This window comes from Alligator sinensis, unplaced genomic scaffold (assembly GCF_000455745.1).
Source record: "Alligator sinensis unplaced genomic scaffold, ASM45574v1 scaffold58_2, whole genome shotgun sequence".
In the NCBI taxonomy this organism is placed as follows: Eukaryota; Metazoa; Chordata; order Crocodylia; family Alligatoridae; genus Alligator; species Alligator sinensis.
The window spans coordinates 41,405-57,247 of NW_005842405.1; the positions used below are offsets into that span (position 1 = coordinate 41,405).

Here is a 15,843-nt window from a genome sequence, read left to right on the forward strand (position 1 = left end):
TTTAAATGAAGTATGCAGGTTTTTTCCCCTCTGGAAATTTAAAAGGAAGTGAGATTTTTATAATGCTTCTATAATGCCTAGACTTGGTGGGTTAAGCTACTGGGAATTATCCATTCATTTAGGTCAGCCAGAGTGCCAGGGGTTGATTCATTGAGAGAATTTCTTGTGTTAAAGAAGAGTTTAATTTTTTTTTGTCTAATTTCAGGACAATATCATCTTATTCTTAAGAGGCTGCAAGGAGCTGGGTCTTAAAGAATCTCAACTTTTTGATCCAGGAGATCTTCAAGATGCATCAAATAGAGTAACAGTCAAGTAAGTATAACAGCAGTTTGTATTTAAAGCTTTAGAGTACCTATACACATGTTGGCTTGCATTCTAATTAGAACACATCAGAGCAGACTTGATTTATTGAGTCTGTTCCTTATTCTAATTAGAACGCTCCCACGTGGCCTCATCATCATATGTATAAGACCCTGCAGGGGTCGAATGAGGTTTAGATAAAGCATTCTCCGATCATTTTTAAACCCACAGGGGCTTAATACACATGATGGTGAGGTGTTTTAATTAGAGTGGCTGTCTGGGAACAGCTCTAATTAAAACATCCCTCCCCTCCCTCCCTACCTGCCCCCGAGCACATGTATGGGCAGTCTTAATGCCATGGTTATATGCAGTTTAATTGTAGACATTAAAAAATAAACAAAAAAGGTATATGAATATCAGCATCTACATAAAGCTAACATAGGAACTAAGCTTGCAGAATGTATGATGTTGTCAAGATTAGGCCATCTTGTTCAGAACTAGCTGCTTCCTCTGAGAGGGACTGTTTTCTTTATTTTCAGTCAGATTGAACAGAATGCCTTAAAATCCTGTTTTACTTCAGACAAAATAAACTGTTAACAAACAATCTAGGATGATAACATTTTCTTGTCTGTCTAATTGGTGAGCTGCGTGGGCTGAGAAAAGGCCTTGCCATTTCAATTAAACTGTTTTCAAGATGCTTTATGAGACTGATCAGTAATTTTGAACAACTGCTAAAAGCCTCCACAGTTTCTGCAGACAAAGGTGTAGACTGTTCGTTGTCTGAGAACAATATATTGTAGGATAATCTTACCAAGTTTTTCATTTGGGCATGAGACTTCTTGTGTAAACTATGAGAATGAAAAGTAACACTCGACCAGAGTAATACAAATTACAACATGAAAGATTTTCCTGAAGCATATAATGTGGCACACAGATGCTAATAACTTTGGCAGGCAAAACTATTCTGCTGAATTGTTAAGGAAATAATTTATATTTGATCAACAGTTATCTGCCTGTGGTAATTTTATGGCCTCTGTTTATAATAAAGTGCATGTAATCCTTGGCTATCAGTGTTTATCCTCAAAATCTCTGTGAAATTAGAAAATATTAATCCCATATTACAGATGGAGAACTGAGGCACAGAGTGAGTGAGTGACTTGCTCAAGCTCTCCCACACACAATCTGAGAGGGCACAAATTTAAGCCTGGGTTATTCAAATCCCAGGATACTTCCCTAACAATTGGGCAAGTTGTTCCTTTCAAAGATCATCCCATCAAGACAGACTAGGGCAATGAGAGCACTAAAACCAAACAAGAATTTCCTGTCATTTACAGCAGAGGAGATCAAGATTTCTGGTTTTTCCATTTTCATGAAAATTGGTGTTTTGCCCACAGCTGTCTAGAATACTCTTTGATACCTGGGGATTGATCAGATGTGATATTGAAAACGTATTGCTTTACAGACAAAGAAATGCTGTTGAGCTGAGTGAAGGGCTTTGCTTTGCTTCACTTAACTGAAAAGGTTATTTTAACTAAATCTTATTCAGATGTATCCATGTTAGCACAATAGTTTCCATAGTTTTCTAAATTTCAGGAGTTCTCCATTTCTCCCTCCTTTTTACAGTAGAAGCTGGATAGGCTTGAGAGCACCCAAGTGCTATTCACATAAATTCAAGTTTTCAAAGTAAAACCAGAGGGTGGAGTGGCATAGGCCATGGCTCTGTGGGAGCCCACCGCACAGGGCAGTGAAGGACCTGAGGTGGGGACTGCCTATGTGTGCAGTGCTGGGAGAGAGGGCTGCCCATGTGCACAGTGTAGTGGGGCAGGTATGACCCAGGGGCGCTTGCTGATATGGCCTGTGCAACATGCAGGCCCCAGCCGCTTCAAAGTTAGACAGGCCTGATTTGAACCAAAAGGATGCAACTGTGGAGACCAGGAAAAACCCACACTTAAGAACAATGGTAGATTGATTTGGCACGGCTCACTCATGAAATCCTTGAAGCAAGGCAGCTGTAGAAATCACCCAAAATACTTTCCCTGCACTCTCCAAGTTAATGGTGGGCAACTGAGCTAGATATGGAAGCCAAATTCATTACTCTTTCAGTGAAAAATGTCCATAGCTGTCTTCTGTAAACTAGACGTCAAAACAAGTAACAGAATCCTATGCTTCTGTCTGCTGTGAGATTGGGTGATTGTTTATTATAGCAACGATGGCGTGAATTCAGTGTTACAAAAATAAACCTATGGCATCACTACACATAACCAAGATAAAAGTGTATTTTTAATTTTTAAGTATCTTTCTTATGTGTTCTAAGTGAAGTATGCCCTATTTAGTCCAATTTTTAGATTATCCAGCTACAGAATACATGATCTAATGCTTTAAAGATTTTCGGAGCTGATTACTTATACTTTCTTTTCCAGTGCAATTTTAGTATGAAAAAATATGAACACCATTTAGCTTTCTTAGCATGTGTGCGCCACAAGTTTTGGGATCAAGACAAGTTATTTGAATGTTTTTCATTTTCTAGGCTTTCAATACTCACATAAATGTGAGACCTTTTTGATTTGTTTTTTCCTGGTGAGAAAATGTACTCAGTTGACTTAATAGAGTATTTAATGGAGTTAGTGTTTATTACCAACCTGGGGACAGTCTCTGCTTAATGCATGCTACTTTTATTTGTTTGTACAACACTCAAACAAGATCCATTTCTCTAGGTTCTATTCTACAAAAAGTTTTTCTCCAGCATAAATTAAAGCTGAGGTGTAGTTTGTGTTTGTACAACCAACCTCGTACTTTACAATTCCTAACTTAAATCTTCCAGCCGTGTTGAGGAAATGCTGGCCCAGGAGAATATTGGCTTAGTGTGAAAAGTGTTCTCCTCTTTGCACATTCTAAATACATTTTCTGCTTTAGGAATTTACATCTTACAATAGAGGGGAAGTAGAGAAGACTGTTTTTGCAGGGTCTTCTTACTATTCCATCTCTCTCTTTCTGCATGTTCACTTTTCTATTGAGACTTGCTATATTTAAATCTGGGGCTGAATTCTTCCTTGACCTTTGTATATGTAGTTCCTTCCTATGTATTTCATATTACAGGGCAGAAATTAATCCTTGAATTATTATAGAGTAGATTTCAGGACTTAGGCCTCCTTTTCCCTAAATCAGCAGCTCTCTATAAATGAAACACTCTTGGCAGTGGCTTACATTACTGAGGGACTGCTGCAAACCTATTTTTCTTTTACAGGGAAAGCATTCTAATTTAGTGATTGTGGTCATGGTGGCAAAATAATCCAGCATTATCAACTAATAAATAAGTGCACCACATAGTTTTCCTGTTTCCAACCAGAAGCATCCTGTAGGCCTATGCTGAGGAAACACGTGACCTGCTGCATATATGCTCTTGGAAAGTGTCTGCTTTCTGATTTTCCCCCCCCCCCCCCTTTTTTTTTTTTCTTTCTTGCATGCAGGAATATTGACTATAGCAGGAAGCTGAAAAATGTAAGTAAATAATTTGCATTACTTTCCTCTCTGGATAAACCTGAGTTTGGACTAAATGAGAATTTAGACTGTAAAAGTTAAAATAGTCAATTTTTTGTAAAGTTCTACACTAACTAATTTACAAAACCTATGCAACATCTTTGCAAAAACAAATAGAACTGTTTTGTTTCTAATTACAATAAGGACATAAATCTTCTGTCTGTCCAGTTTTAACTAGCCACTCTGGCTGACATGCATCAAAAACTACATTGTTTTGACCTTAGCATAAAATGGACAAAAGTAAAGCGATACAAAGTATTTCAAGAATATAGCCAATATAAGCTAGACTGTGTTCTTTGTATGTAGTTATAAATTGCTGAGCACTAATTTCCCATTAGACTTGCTAGCTTTCTCATTGTATTTCCAAGCAACATGTACTTTCAAAGGCAGAGTGGGCAGTTCTGTTTAATGTTGATTTCTTGCTGATTTAAATTGGTGGCAGTGGTAATAATTCTGTAATTGCAGAATAAAGAAGAAATGTGTGAACTTTGTTAATCCTAGAGTTAGTTATTTCTAAAGCCAAACAAACGTTCTGGCTCTTCTGTCAGCTGTTAACTACTGTGAATTCAATTTGTCTTTGGCTGACATCCCTCCCTAGAGACTGTAAGGAAATGCCAAGACTGTCTTCTAATAATTTTTCAAGCCAGTAATCATGGCTACAGGTAAATATGCACAATTATTTTATATTGTTTCTCCTGTCATCAGCAGAGAAGTAGCTTCCTCTTCAAGCATATTAAGATACAATATCTCAGTTCAGTGACATTTTGGGTGTCTGTCCTGAGGAAATTAGCTAAAAGTTTTTTTTTATAAATGTGTTGTTTTTATAAGCAAGGCACCTTTGTTCTGGGAAGCATCTTTCTTTGTAATGGAGAAATTTCCAATGCATCTTCCTATGTTGTAGGTCAGAATTGCCTATTAATGTGACACTGGAAAGAGATTTTTCATCCCCAGATGAAGAAGCGGGGAGGAGATAATCTTGGCATATAAACAAAAATAGCATAAACTTCCTTGCAACATTGGGCAGGAAAACAAACTGGACAGCCCTCCTGGCTGCTAACACCATTTTGTCTGCAAGTGTTTTCATTTAACTTGTTAACAAGAGTGATTTTTCCATGACTTGGTTATGTACTGAGAAATGCTGGGCTGGAAAACTTTTATCTGGACTTTTTTTTTTTGGTCAGGAAAAAAGTCTGGTTTAAAAAAACCCAAAGCTTTTCACATGATTTTACCCATTTACATGACATTTCCACCGTTTTTTTCCCTAAGTTAAGGAAAAAATAGGGGGAAATTCCCTTTTGAATTTTTTTTTATTTTGCATTATTTTATAACATGCATTATTTCATGCTTGTGATGCAGTACTGCTATACTAACATAGTATTGTGACAATACATTTGAAATCTACTACTTAATATTATTTGACTTACTGTTTCAAATTCATTAGTACTGATTAAAACAAGGGGAGGAGGCAATGACTGAGTATCCCAGGGGTCTGTCCTGGGTCTGCTACTGCATTTTGTCCTCATTAATGATCCAGACTAGAAGATAGGATTAAGTATACGCTTTAACAAATTTGCAGGTGGGATCAAGGTGGGTGGAGTTGCAGACATTTTGGAGGATAGGATTAGGAATGACCTTGATCAATGGGAGAGACGGTCTGAAAGTAATCAAATGAAATTCAAGGACAAGTGCAAAGTCCTTGACTTTAAGATAGACCAATTGCATTTACAGACAGAGGAACAGCTGTCAAGGTTGAAGTACTGCAGAAAAGGACCTGGGGGTGAGAGTGGACCATAAACTTAATATAAGCAAATAGTGTGTTCTTGTTGACAAAGAAGTCAATAGTAAGCTGAATGGTATGAGCCCGTGTATTGCTTAAAAGTCAAGTGAAGTCATTCTTTCACTCTCAGCACTAGTGAAACCTTACCTGGAGTACTGTATCCAGATTTGGGCACCATTCTTTAGGAGCATGGGTGCTCAACCACCAGGCTGTGAGCCAGATCTGACCTGTAGCACTATGTCATCCAGCTTGTGGGGCTCCCCATGGGCCTGGAAATTTGGCTACATGTTCTCCTGCTAAATTTCCAAACCCACAAGGAGCCCCAGGTCCTGTACTTGACCCTAGTGCACAAGGCCAAGTGGGGATGGTATAGGGCCCCAGGGCACAATCCCAGTGTGGGGGGCTGGAAGACGAGTGGTGCTGGACCCACGGAACCCAATCCCAGCATGGGGGGAGAGGGGGACTAGGCACCAGGCCCCTGGGATCCAATCCCAGTATATAGGAAGAGGGAATGGTAGTGCTGTGCCCCCAGGAACCAATATCAGCACAGGGCAGGGAGGGTGCAGCGTGAAGCCCCAGCACCCAATCCATCCCAGAGACAGGCCCCTTGCCACTTATCTGACCTGTGGGGCCAAAAGGTTAAGTATCACTGTTTGAAGGATGTGGATAAATTGGAAAGAATCAAGTGGAGAACAAAAAACCTTTTGGGCAAGATGACTTATGAGAGAAGGTTGGACTGGAAACTGGGGCTATTTAGTGTGGTGAAATGAAGGAGGGATTTCATAACAGTCTTTGCATACCTAATGGGTGGTTATGCAGAAAATCATGATAAACAATTCTGTGGGCTGTAGGCAATTGGACAAGGAACAATGGTCTTAAACTGAGCAAAGAAAATTTAAGTTGGATATTGGGGAAAAACTATCATTGTGAGGTGATTAAGCGTTAGAACAGATTGCCCGAGAGGTTGTAGAATTCCCAGCACTGGAAGTTTTTAAGAGCAGGTTAGACTAGTGATTGTCAACCTTTTTAGATTCAAAGCATCCCTTGTTAAGGTCAAGGCACCCCTTAGGCTTCACTTTCTTTTTAACTGTGGAACAAGAATGAAGCAGTTATTTTGTTGGAAAGAAACTCAGAAAGACCACAACTGGTGAGAGCACCTTTAACTATGGAATCCTATTTGAAATCTCTGCATTTATTTTATGAAACATGTATGGGTGTTTGCACTCCTAACAGTACTAATGTTGTGCTTCAATCTTAGCAGCCTAGGCACTCCCCAGTTCCAGGGTTCACTGGGCTAGGCAAATGCTGGGATGGTTTAGTTAAGGATGATGGAACCAGAAGGTTGGACTACGTGACCTCCTGAGGCCCCTTCCAGCCTCACTTTTCTGTGATTCTACTAAACTAATCTTTTCTGAATCAAATTGTGTCATGTGTGTTGGAATTAAACAGATGAAAATGCCATGAAAAAAATGTCAAAGTAATAGAAACTTGCATTATTAGAAAGTGGTTCTTTTAGAGCTCTCTTTGCTTAGACAGCACATTTGAGAGTGCTGCAGTTTTTTAACAGTGACATTTATGTCTGCTGCTTGCTTTCCAGCCAGGCATTACATGATATTCAATTTTTATATATTTTTCATTAAGCTCTAATGTGTCGCACCAAATTCTCTAGTGTTATTTTACCTTTGATAAATGCCTCATATTTACTTTTAATCATTGACAGATCTGTCCTCATGTAAAACTTGGAATTCAGATCTCTAATAGATCCTCAATTCTGCCAGTTATTCTGTGTAATTTGGAATTAATTAGAGATGCTTAGGAAAAGTAAATTAAGGAAAGTAATTGGGTACATGGCTTCAATTAATGCTTATTAACTTCTGCAGGTATTAGTCACCATTTATTGGCTGGGGAAAGCAGCAAACAGTTGCACTTCGTATAATGGAGCAACACTGAACCTGAGGGAATTTGAAGGATTGTTGGCACAGATGAGAAAGGTAATTTTTGTTTATTTTGGGGAATGCACATTAGCTTTTCATTGGTTAAAGATTCATATGTCACAGAAGTTCTGTTCAGTGTCCGTTATTGTGAAAGTAGAGTAGGAATGGTGGGCTATTTATTGAATGAGTTCCTAAGTAAGGTTTTGGAAGTACTAAAACGTTAATACATATTGGCAGGTGATTTTTACTGGTAGGATTAAAGCTGCAGCAGTTGCCAACAAAGGACTTGAAAATGATACCTTAATTTTCATATATATATTTTTTTTAGACTCTTAAGTCTCAGTTTTAAAATGTCAGCCATCCTCAGCTATTTCAGAGTTTGTGGTGCTCTGAATTGCCCTAATATATAGAGCAGACACGTGACTAGTCATAGGAACAGGAAGAGTCAGGTGGATGAGCAGTTTGTTCTTGATCAGGAATTTGTTGTGTATAGCAAGCTGAATTTGCCATTCATGGGAAATTAAGTTGTCCATTACTGGTTGAATGGAGAAAGATGGATGGAAGAAGATGGGAAATTGTATGCAACTTACTTTAAAAGAATGTGCCATTTTATTGCAAGTAGTAACTAAAGTTTAGCAGTACAGAGTCGCCTAGCCCAAGAAGATCAGCTAAAGAAAAGATGCCTGAACATAAAGCTTTATGGATAGCTCTTTCCTTATCCTGTTTTCAGCTTCAGTACAACGTTCAAAGCAAAGTATATACTTTTTCAGTAGGCAGATAAAGCCACAGAGGCTTGTGGAGGGAATGAGTATATGCTTCACAGGCAAGAGAACTTTATAGTCTGCATTTGCCAAATTCTAATTACTTGCTGAAAATGGATTTGGGGATTAGTTTGCAGACCAGCCAGGTCTTGCTGCTAGCATGAGGCCAGTGCAGATAATGATTACTCTTCCTACAGGTCAGTTGGGGAAATGCTGTGTCATGTGGCTAGCACAAAGCAATCCCCTGAAACAAGGCTTAGGACATTTACCCCGAGCTGCAGCAGATATTGGTACATCTTCCTGAAGCTGTGCTGGGGTCACCTTGACAGTAATTAACTCACTAACCGCAAATGGGGACTGTGCCCTCTCCAGCACAGAACATTTTTTTTTAATCCATTACCTAAAAAAAAAAAAAAAAACGACAACTCTTGTTCTACCTGGCTTACAAGCTTTATGTGGTAGTCTATCTCACTCTAGTTGGCAGCTGGTAAGCATGATCAGTTAGTCATTGCTACTGACTCATTGTTCCCTGTTGTTGTTTGTCTTGCTGGCAGAAACCTGTATTATACCCCTGAAGAGTAGAAATGCATTTGGCCAACATGCAGTAGTTCCTACTTTCCTATAATTTCTAGTGGGATGACAAAGCTTTAGGATAAGCTGATTCTCTTCCTCTTTGAGCCATCTTCTTTAGGGGAGCCTACTGGCTGTGTGCACCTAGCCAGAAGAATAAGTTAAGAGAAAAAAAACTGTCTATTTATTTTGGGGGAGAAATAAAAGAAAAAGTGGGGATGGGAAGCATGCACTGGAGAGTGGGTAGAATGAGCCAAAGGAAATCAGCGATAAAGCAATAGCTGCATTGTGTGCATGTAAATTACATAAATGGAATAGATTAAATTTAAGATGTCTTCAGCTACCTTACTGAGAGTGCTTATCCATTGTCCTGAATCTTATCCATCGTTCTAAAATCCTGAGCATTTTCTAAAAATAATGTTTTTATTACATCAGCCTTTCAAAGAGTTGCTTTCTTCCTTCCTTCTCTTCCCCTCCACCTTGCCTCACCCACAAAAAAGTGTCAGATATAAGCCCCAGGTATGTTAAGTCCTATACTCCTTTACTGTGCATAAAAATGCCACGGCTTCAGATTATTATTTTACTATCTTGTGGAGATAACGTTTGGAGACAGGGGAAGGTAGAGAACCAGCATCATCACTCTGTCATTCATACCCAACGCTTGATCCTTTCCCTGAAAGGACATGAGATCTCAAACCATTTATAAATCACTATCTCTTGTCCACTCTCCAGAGGGCATTCTCCCTCCCCTAAACCCTGTGTAGGAGGGCTCATGGTAATCGAAGCATCTGGCTTTACAAAAAGTACTCCTGAAGAAGTTTTGAAATATTTTCTATGAAAAAATCCTCTAATTGTTTTTCTCTGATATATTTTCTCTGTGCTGCATACCTGACAATGGGGTGAGCAGTGAAGGTTTATTAACCTTCATTTGAAATGTCCTGCATGAATCACTCATGAACCATGTGACAAACTGAATCTCATTATTATTTACTTTTATGTTTGTGGTAGCGATGCAAATATATTCAGTAGTGTAGAGACACAGGAGGGAAAATGTAGTCCTGATCTGAAGGATTTGCCCTCTGAAAGACCCAGGAGTAACAAACCAACCCCCAAATGGAAAAGAAGTAGGCTAACACACAAGTATGGTTTGGTACATGTCATTTGCGTTTCATGACACAGTATATTCATGCTTGTATTTATCATGTATAATCTACGTTTTGCTCCTCCTCTGGTAACCTGTGTCTAATTGCCGAGCTTTCTGTGATCAGAAGAAGGGATACTGAGGGAAATTTGGAAGAGGAGAAGGGTAACATATGGATTGACTGAAGGAAAAATGCCTCTCTTGTAAAGGAGGCAGTTTGGAATAAAGTCCAGAAACATTTGTGGAATGAAAAGATAAAAGTGTAGAGTGGCTAGTATCATTAGCCGAGCTCAGAAGAAGAGGGAGGTAGAATTCTGTAGGTAGAAGACAAGCAACAAGCTTGAATGTTATGCACTGGAAAAGCAGAAACTACAGCCAAGATGAGGTATCCCCTCATAGCTGACCATATGGAAGGTGCTATTGTAAAAGTCACTGGCCATCCCCAAATCCCCTCTGATCCATATACATTCTTCTTTGAGTTGCTTTAAAATATATTTATTATAAGTTAAAACATTTTAATTATACTTTGGAGCATTCTGGTGCTTTGACAATGGCTAGTTGCTTAGATGACAACTTAAACAGTAGATCACATTCTCTGCCAGCCTGTTTCCACTGAATTTTAATGGCATTGACAACAAGTGAGGATTCAGGATGAGTAATTACCACCATTACACCCCTGTTGTGGTAAGTTTTTCTGCATAATCAAAAATATGTTGTCCTCAGTCCCTTACTGAATAAACTACCCTGTCTTATTTTTAAGACATTCAGGTGTTATTTTCGATATTTTACCCATGTTACTATAAACTCTTCTAGTCTTTTAAACTGGAAAGTCTAAATAATTAATTCATAATATGCTGAATATATTCAGCAGTTGAAAAAATATGTAGAATGTCTTGCAAATGTATTTAAAATATGGTAATTGTTATATACTTTTACTACCTACCACACGGTTATGCAGTGATTTTTACCAGATGGGCCTGCTAGACCAGTGCATTATGGTAGTTTATAAGATTATCTCTTCAAAAAGTATTGCAATACAGATGTAAATAATAAACTTAGAGTGGATGCAATCCGGTAGATAACACACATGTTCAGAATTAGAAAAAATATCTATTTATCAGACAAATCTATTGGGTGAATGAGATGCCAAGGGGAAAGCTAAACAGGACATGTTTACATATGAGTTACAAGAGTCTGTCTCGTCAGTCTTGCTCATTCCTTTGCCCACTTAATTCCTGGTGAGTTGCAGGTAAAAAATAAACTGAATTAATGTTAACAGACTAATGAAAATGGGGGGAGGGTTCCAAAAATTCACACTTCAGTTGTTTTAAAGTTGTTTCAAACTTTAAAACATTGTGAATGAAGAATGGCTTTTTCAGTTTGTACTCCAGAACAGTGCATCTGATTCCGATCCTCACTGCTGTTTTAGCGTTTCCATGACATTCAACCACGTTACTTTAAAATGGAAATGTGCTGGAGGATTGAATGTAGCTGCTTGGTATGTAGAGATGAGGAGCTGTAGAGCGTTTGGATTTAGGAAAAGATTTTGGGTAATTTTGGAAAAAACAGACTAAAGGATTTGAATAGGGTTGTTCGGTTCTTTCATTTGTATAATTGATACAGCAAAGCTAGACTTTTCTTAAAATTTGTATGATGGTTCCTGGTGGCATTTTTCTTTGTATATGTTGTTAATAGGCAGGAGTGAGAGAGAAAAAATATAGGTTTAAATTGCTGTTTGTTAAAGTTTGGCTTTAATTTTTTAAAAACAATTTAACCCAAGAGTTACTCTGATGCTGTATCTATTTTATTGACATTATGGTGGCTTAGCTTGGCCTTAAGGAACCTTTGCTCTCATACATGCTTGTATTTGGCAGCAAACTGTGCAGTAGCACTAATTAATTTTCTTCCTGAGAAGTCTACAGGACATTAGTTATGGATCTTACTTTTTCTTCTGAGCCTCCAACCTTTTGCATGTGGAGCTTTCATGTGGTATTTTGCCCCCTTTCTTGGCAGCTGCTTCTCTAGAAATTCTGCATTGAGAAGGTTATTTACAGCATCATATTGTGATGTTGATTGATCTGCTTAGCAGAACTAATAATGATAGTAGGAGCTGTGGAAGGGATAGGAACTGTCCTTAGCTCAGCTGTTGTGCACTAACTCTAGCATATAAGTGTTTTTAATTGAAAATTAATGTTTAAATGGCTCAGGAAAAAGTTTTGCATTCCAGTCTCTTCAGATTTGCAAAATGTCAGTCTGATGTTGTCTCCCGCATCTCTGATTTTTCAGCATTAGTCTGGGGGAGGAAAAAAGCAGAGGTTTATCTTTGAGCAAGAGTAGTTATTTTTGTTTTTCTCAGTCTATGCTATTGTAATTAGTGGTAAGACACTGGTTGAAACAAGGGATTTATTATAATGCTGGGGTGAGGATGGCTTCCATTGACCTTTTCCTCTGCTGGAGTTTCAGTGTTTTAGTATGTGCTGCTTGCACTGGAAAGAATTTATAATCACAGGGCTGTCAAAGACCACCATTGTTCTCACTGCTCTGAACATGTGGGTCAGCTACAAGTGCTTTCATATCCCCCAGAGCCAGGAGCTGGCAAAGACTAAAGAGCACAACTGAATTCTTCTGAGGCATCAGGAAAAGCATTTTGCATATTTTTCATTGCTGATTGCTTCAGAAAGACATCCCTCTTTCATAACAGGAATTTTTCTTCAAGGTAGAGGGAGGCTGAGGCACACTGCTTCATTATTTTGTTAAGCTGAAGCAACAACAACAAATGCTGTTGGCTGGTGTCCTAGCCAGATACAGTAGATAGATCGGGGGATTGCATTTGGAAAAAAGTGTTCTTATACCCAGTGTGGTCATGAATTTAAACTTCTAATGATTTTGCCTGTGTACTATGGACTGTGGAGGACAAGTCAAGCTTCAGGTTTATTTCAGTTTTGATTAAATTTATTAACCTGCCTTACAGCTTCCTTTCAAGTAATTATACTGATCTAAGAAGTGTGGTTTTCTTCTTAATTGGCACAAAATCAGGTTTTGTTTCTACTTATGCCTTTGATTTGAAAGCGAAAAGCTTTTTTCTGAGGGAGGAGATTCTAGGGCACTAGGAAGGCACTTTATCAGATGCATAATGAAGCTCATTTGTATGTAAGTGGCTGCTTTTTGACGAGATGCCTTCTGTGCTTCTGTGTAGGAAACGGAGGATATCGAGAGCCCGAAACGCAGCATTCGTGACAGCGGTTACATAGACTGCTGGGACTCCGAACGCAGTGATTCCCTCTCCCCGCCTCGCCACGGAAGAGATGATTCTTTTGACAGTCTGGATTCTTTTGGCTCCCGCTCACAGCAGACACCATCTCCAGATGTAGTACTCAGAGGAAGCAGTGATGGTAAGTCTCAGTCAGAAAGAGGCACATGCATAAGATTAAATGTGACACATGGCACTTTCGGCATAACTGCTGCCATTCAAAAACTAGACTTGGTCTTTTAATCGTAGAGTAGCCTACTAATCTTGGGAACTAGTAAAGAAACTTTCTGTGAATGCTCGTTTACATTGTTTGCAGTCTTCAGATAATTTTGCCACCAGTTTATGTGAAGTCTGTCTCCGCTACTATAATGGAGAATGGGAAAATGGAATTACCTCGTAGTAACGTAATTTATGACAGGGTGCATCTGAGGGTTATGGTGTAACAAGATGTTGTGCAGACATGCTTTAGCTCAGAAACTAGGATGAAGCAAGAACTAAGGAATACAAGGGAGGGAGTTGAAATGAATTAAATGGTATGTAAATAAAAACTTGCCAGTGGAGAGACTAATTGGAAACCTCTTGGATGTTGCTGATACTTGAGAGAGAGGTGAAATCCAATATTGTGAGAATATAATTATGGCAATTCCGCAAATGAATTCCTTCCATTCAGTATTTAATAGAAGAATTTTTAATTTTTAACAAAAGATATAGCCACAATATCTGGCACACCTTTACAATGGTGTTATAAAGGAAACCAATCTGACCATAACTAGCCAGCTGAGAGCTCTCTTGGGATGATGGGAACTCTGCAGATGTAAAGCTTGCAGGCAGCTGTTACTTTGGAGGCAGGAACAATGGTGTAAGGGATGTGTCAGGGATCAGGACTGCGGGGGGTGGAGGTGGGAGTGAGGTAGGACAGAGTTTGGTTCTGCCACACTGTTGGTTCCTCGGATGCTTTAATTTCTACTGGAATTGTTACAGTCTGACCCTTAGAATCCAGGACCTATGACTGGCTCCTTGCAGCTTCTGTGCTTACTCTCCCCTACCAAGCAGAGCTCAATGCTCAGGAGAAAACCTGCCCCAGAACTGTTAAGACTTCATTCTATTGCGTTAAACCAAAATACATGAAATGTTGGTACCTAATAAAAAGGGTCCAGTGTTTTTTCCAGTAGGATGTTAGTAACTGTCATTGGTGCTAGCTGGAGCTCATGGTGAGCTGCTTACATAAGTCCTAAAATGCTGGGCTTATTTCCTATTAATTTGAGCAATTGGCTAGGCTGGTGTCTCTCCTTTAGCTATTCCTACACAGCTCTGCCTCAGATCCTGGCAGGCTAGTGTTTCACTTAGGTGGTTTCAGGTCTGTTAGAAATACTGTGCATCAGAAGCTTGAACACAACACAGTATAAGGGAATGAAAGCTTCTACTTCAGTCATACAGTAACTTCATTAAACCAATTAAGAGACACGAAAATGACGCTATAGCTCCTCTGCACCTGTAAAAATAAACAACTGAGCAAAAAGAGGTAATTGAATATGTTGATAGTGATTGATTGAGTAATACAGAACCTGTAAGCAACTGTATTTGCACCAGTGCAGTTCATGGTTTGCTTTCTCTTTCAAGAACTGCTTTGATGTCTCCACCCAGGTACTGAAACTCTTCAAGAAGAGACAGAGAGGTACATCAGTAAAAATACTAAATTACAATAACATTACAGCCTGCCATGAGTGCAGTCATTAACTTTAAAGCTTCCCAATATCCTATAAATCCCAATACCTGTAAATTCCTTGCTTGGACATCTGTGGCACAATACATGCTACTTAATCATGATTCCCTCCATCAATCCACAAAGACCCTTTAAATTACATCTGCATGTCTGTAGGAGCAGGAAACTGATTGGGTTGATGGGCTCTGCTGTCTATTATTTCTAGGAGTAACTGCAAAAGAGCAAAAGTGACTAAGTTAATTATATAAATAGGGTTTAAGGCTGAGCTCCCACTCAGACATTTAGCTTCAGTGCTTCTTGCAGGCTTGCATAAAACCCCCCCTGAAATAATAACAGTGGAAGTTAACCAAGCCCTTGTTTCTGAAATGCTGCCACCCAGACCTGTGTCTACTTGTAGACCTGGCCTCACAGGCCTAAAAACAAAGAAGAGGGTGATGAGGAAACACTTGCATTCCTTCCACCATCACTCTCCTCTGGTGTGCTAGTGTCTGTCCTTTCAGAACATATTTGAATATATCAGAACTGCTCGCTAAAGTAAAATTAGGATCGGTATAGAAGAGTTCTAAGTACTAAAGCACCTTGACTTTCTGCTTGTTTTTATGTTATGGCCCTGCTTCTCTAAACAGTTTGGAAAGCTCCACACCACTTAACCTCCCAGGATTATGTAGCCATGTCTCTATCTTTCATGCTGATATGTGTTAATACTCACTAGGTGTGCCTACATGTGCATTTGATGCGGCATCAGTTTACTCGCAAGTAAATGGTGACGAGCACGTCTACACATGCAAGGAAGTGGGAGCAGATTTGCTGCCAATCTGCTCCTGCTTCTCAAGACCCTGCAATGGGCCCC

The 15,843-nt window shown here is 39.1% G+C and overlaps 1 protein-coding gene across 13 annotated transcripts in view; it reads left to right on the forward strand.

Moving 5' to 3' along the window:
- The first annotated feature begins 205 nt into the window (after positions 1–205).
- LIMCH1 (LIM and calponin homology domains 1) overlaps positions 206–15,843 on the forward strand; it is a 104,133-nt gene continuing 88,495 nt past the window's right edge. For 11 of the 13 annotated variants that reach the window (XR_003095564.1, XR_003095565.1, XM_025211415.1 and 8 more), the window contains exons 1-3: positions 3,771–3,798; positions 7,495–7,605; positions 13,217–13,412. Coding sequence is in view for 11 of the 13 variants with exons in the window: in XM_025211415.1 (XP_025067200.1) it covers positions 7,597–7,605; positions 13,217–13,412 (205 nt within the window). In the remaining 2 variants the exon portion in view is untranslated. Of the gene's footprint in view, positions 313–3,767; positions 3,799–7,494; positions 7,606–13,216; positions 13,413–15,843 lie in introns of those variants that run through there. The other 2 variants (XM_025211420.1, XM_025211422.1) reach the window with 1 other exon arrangement.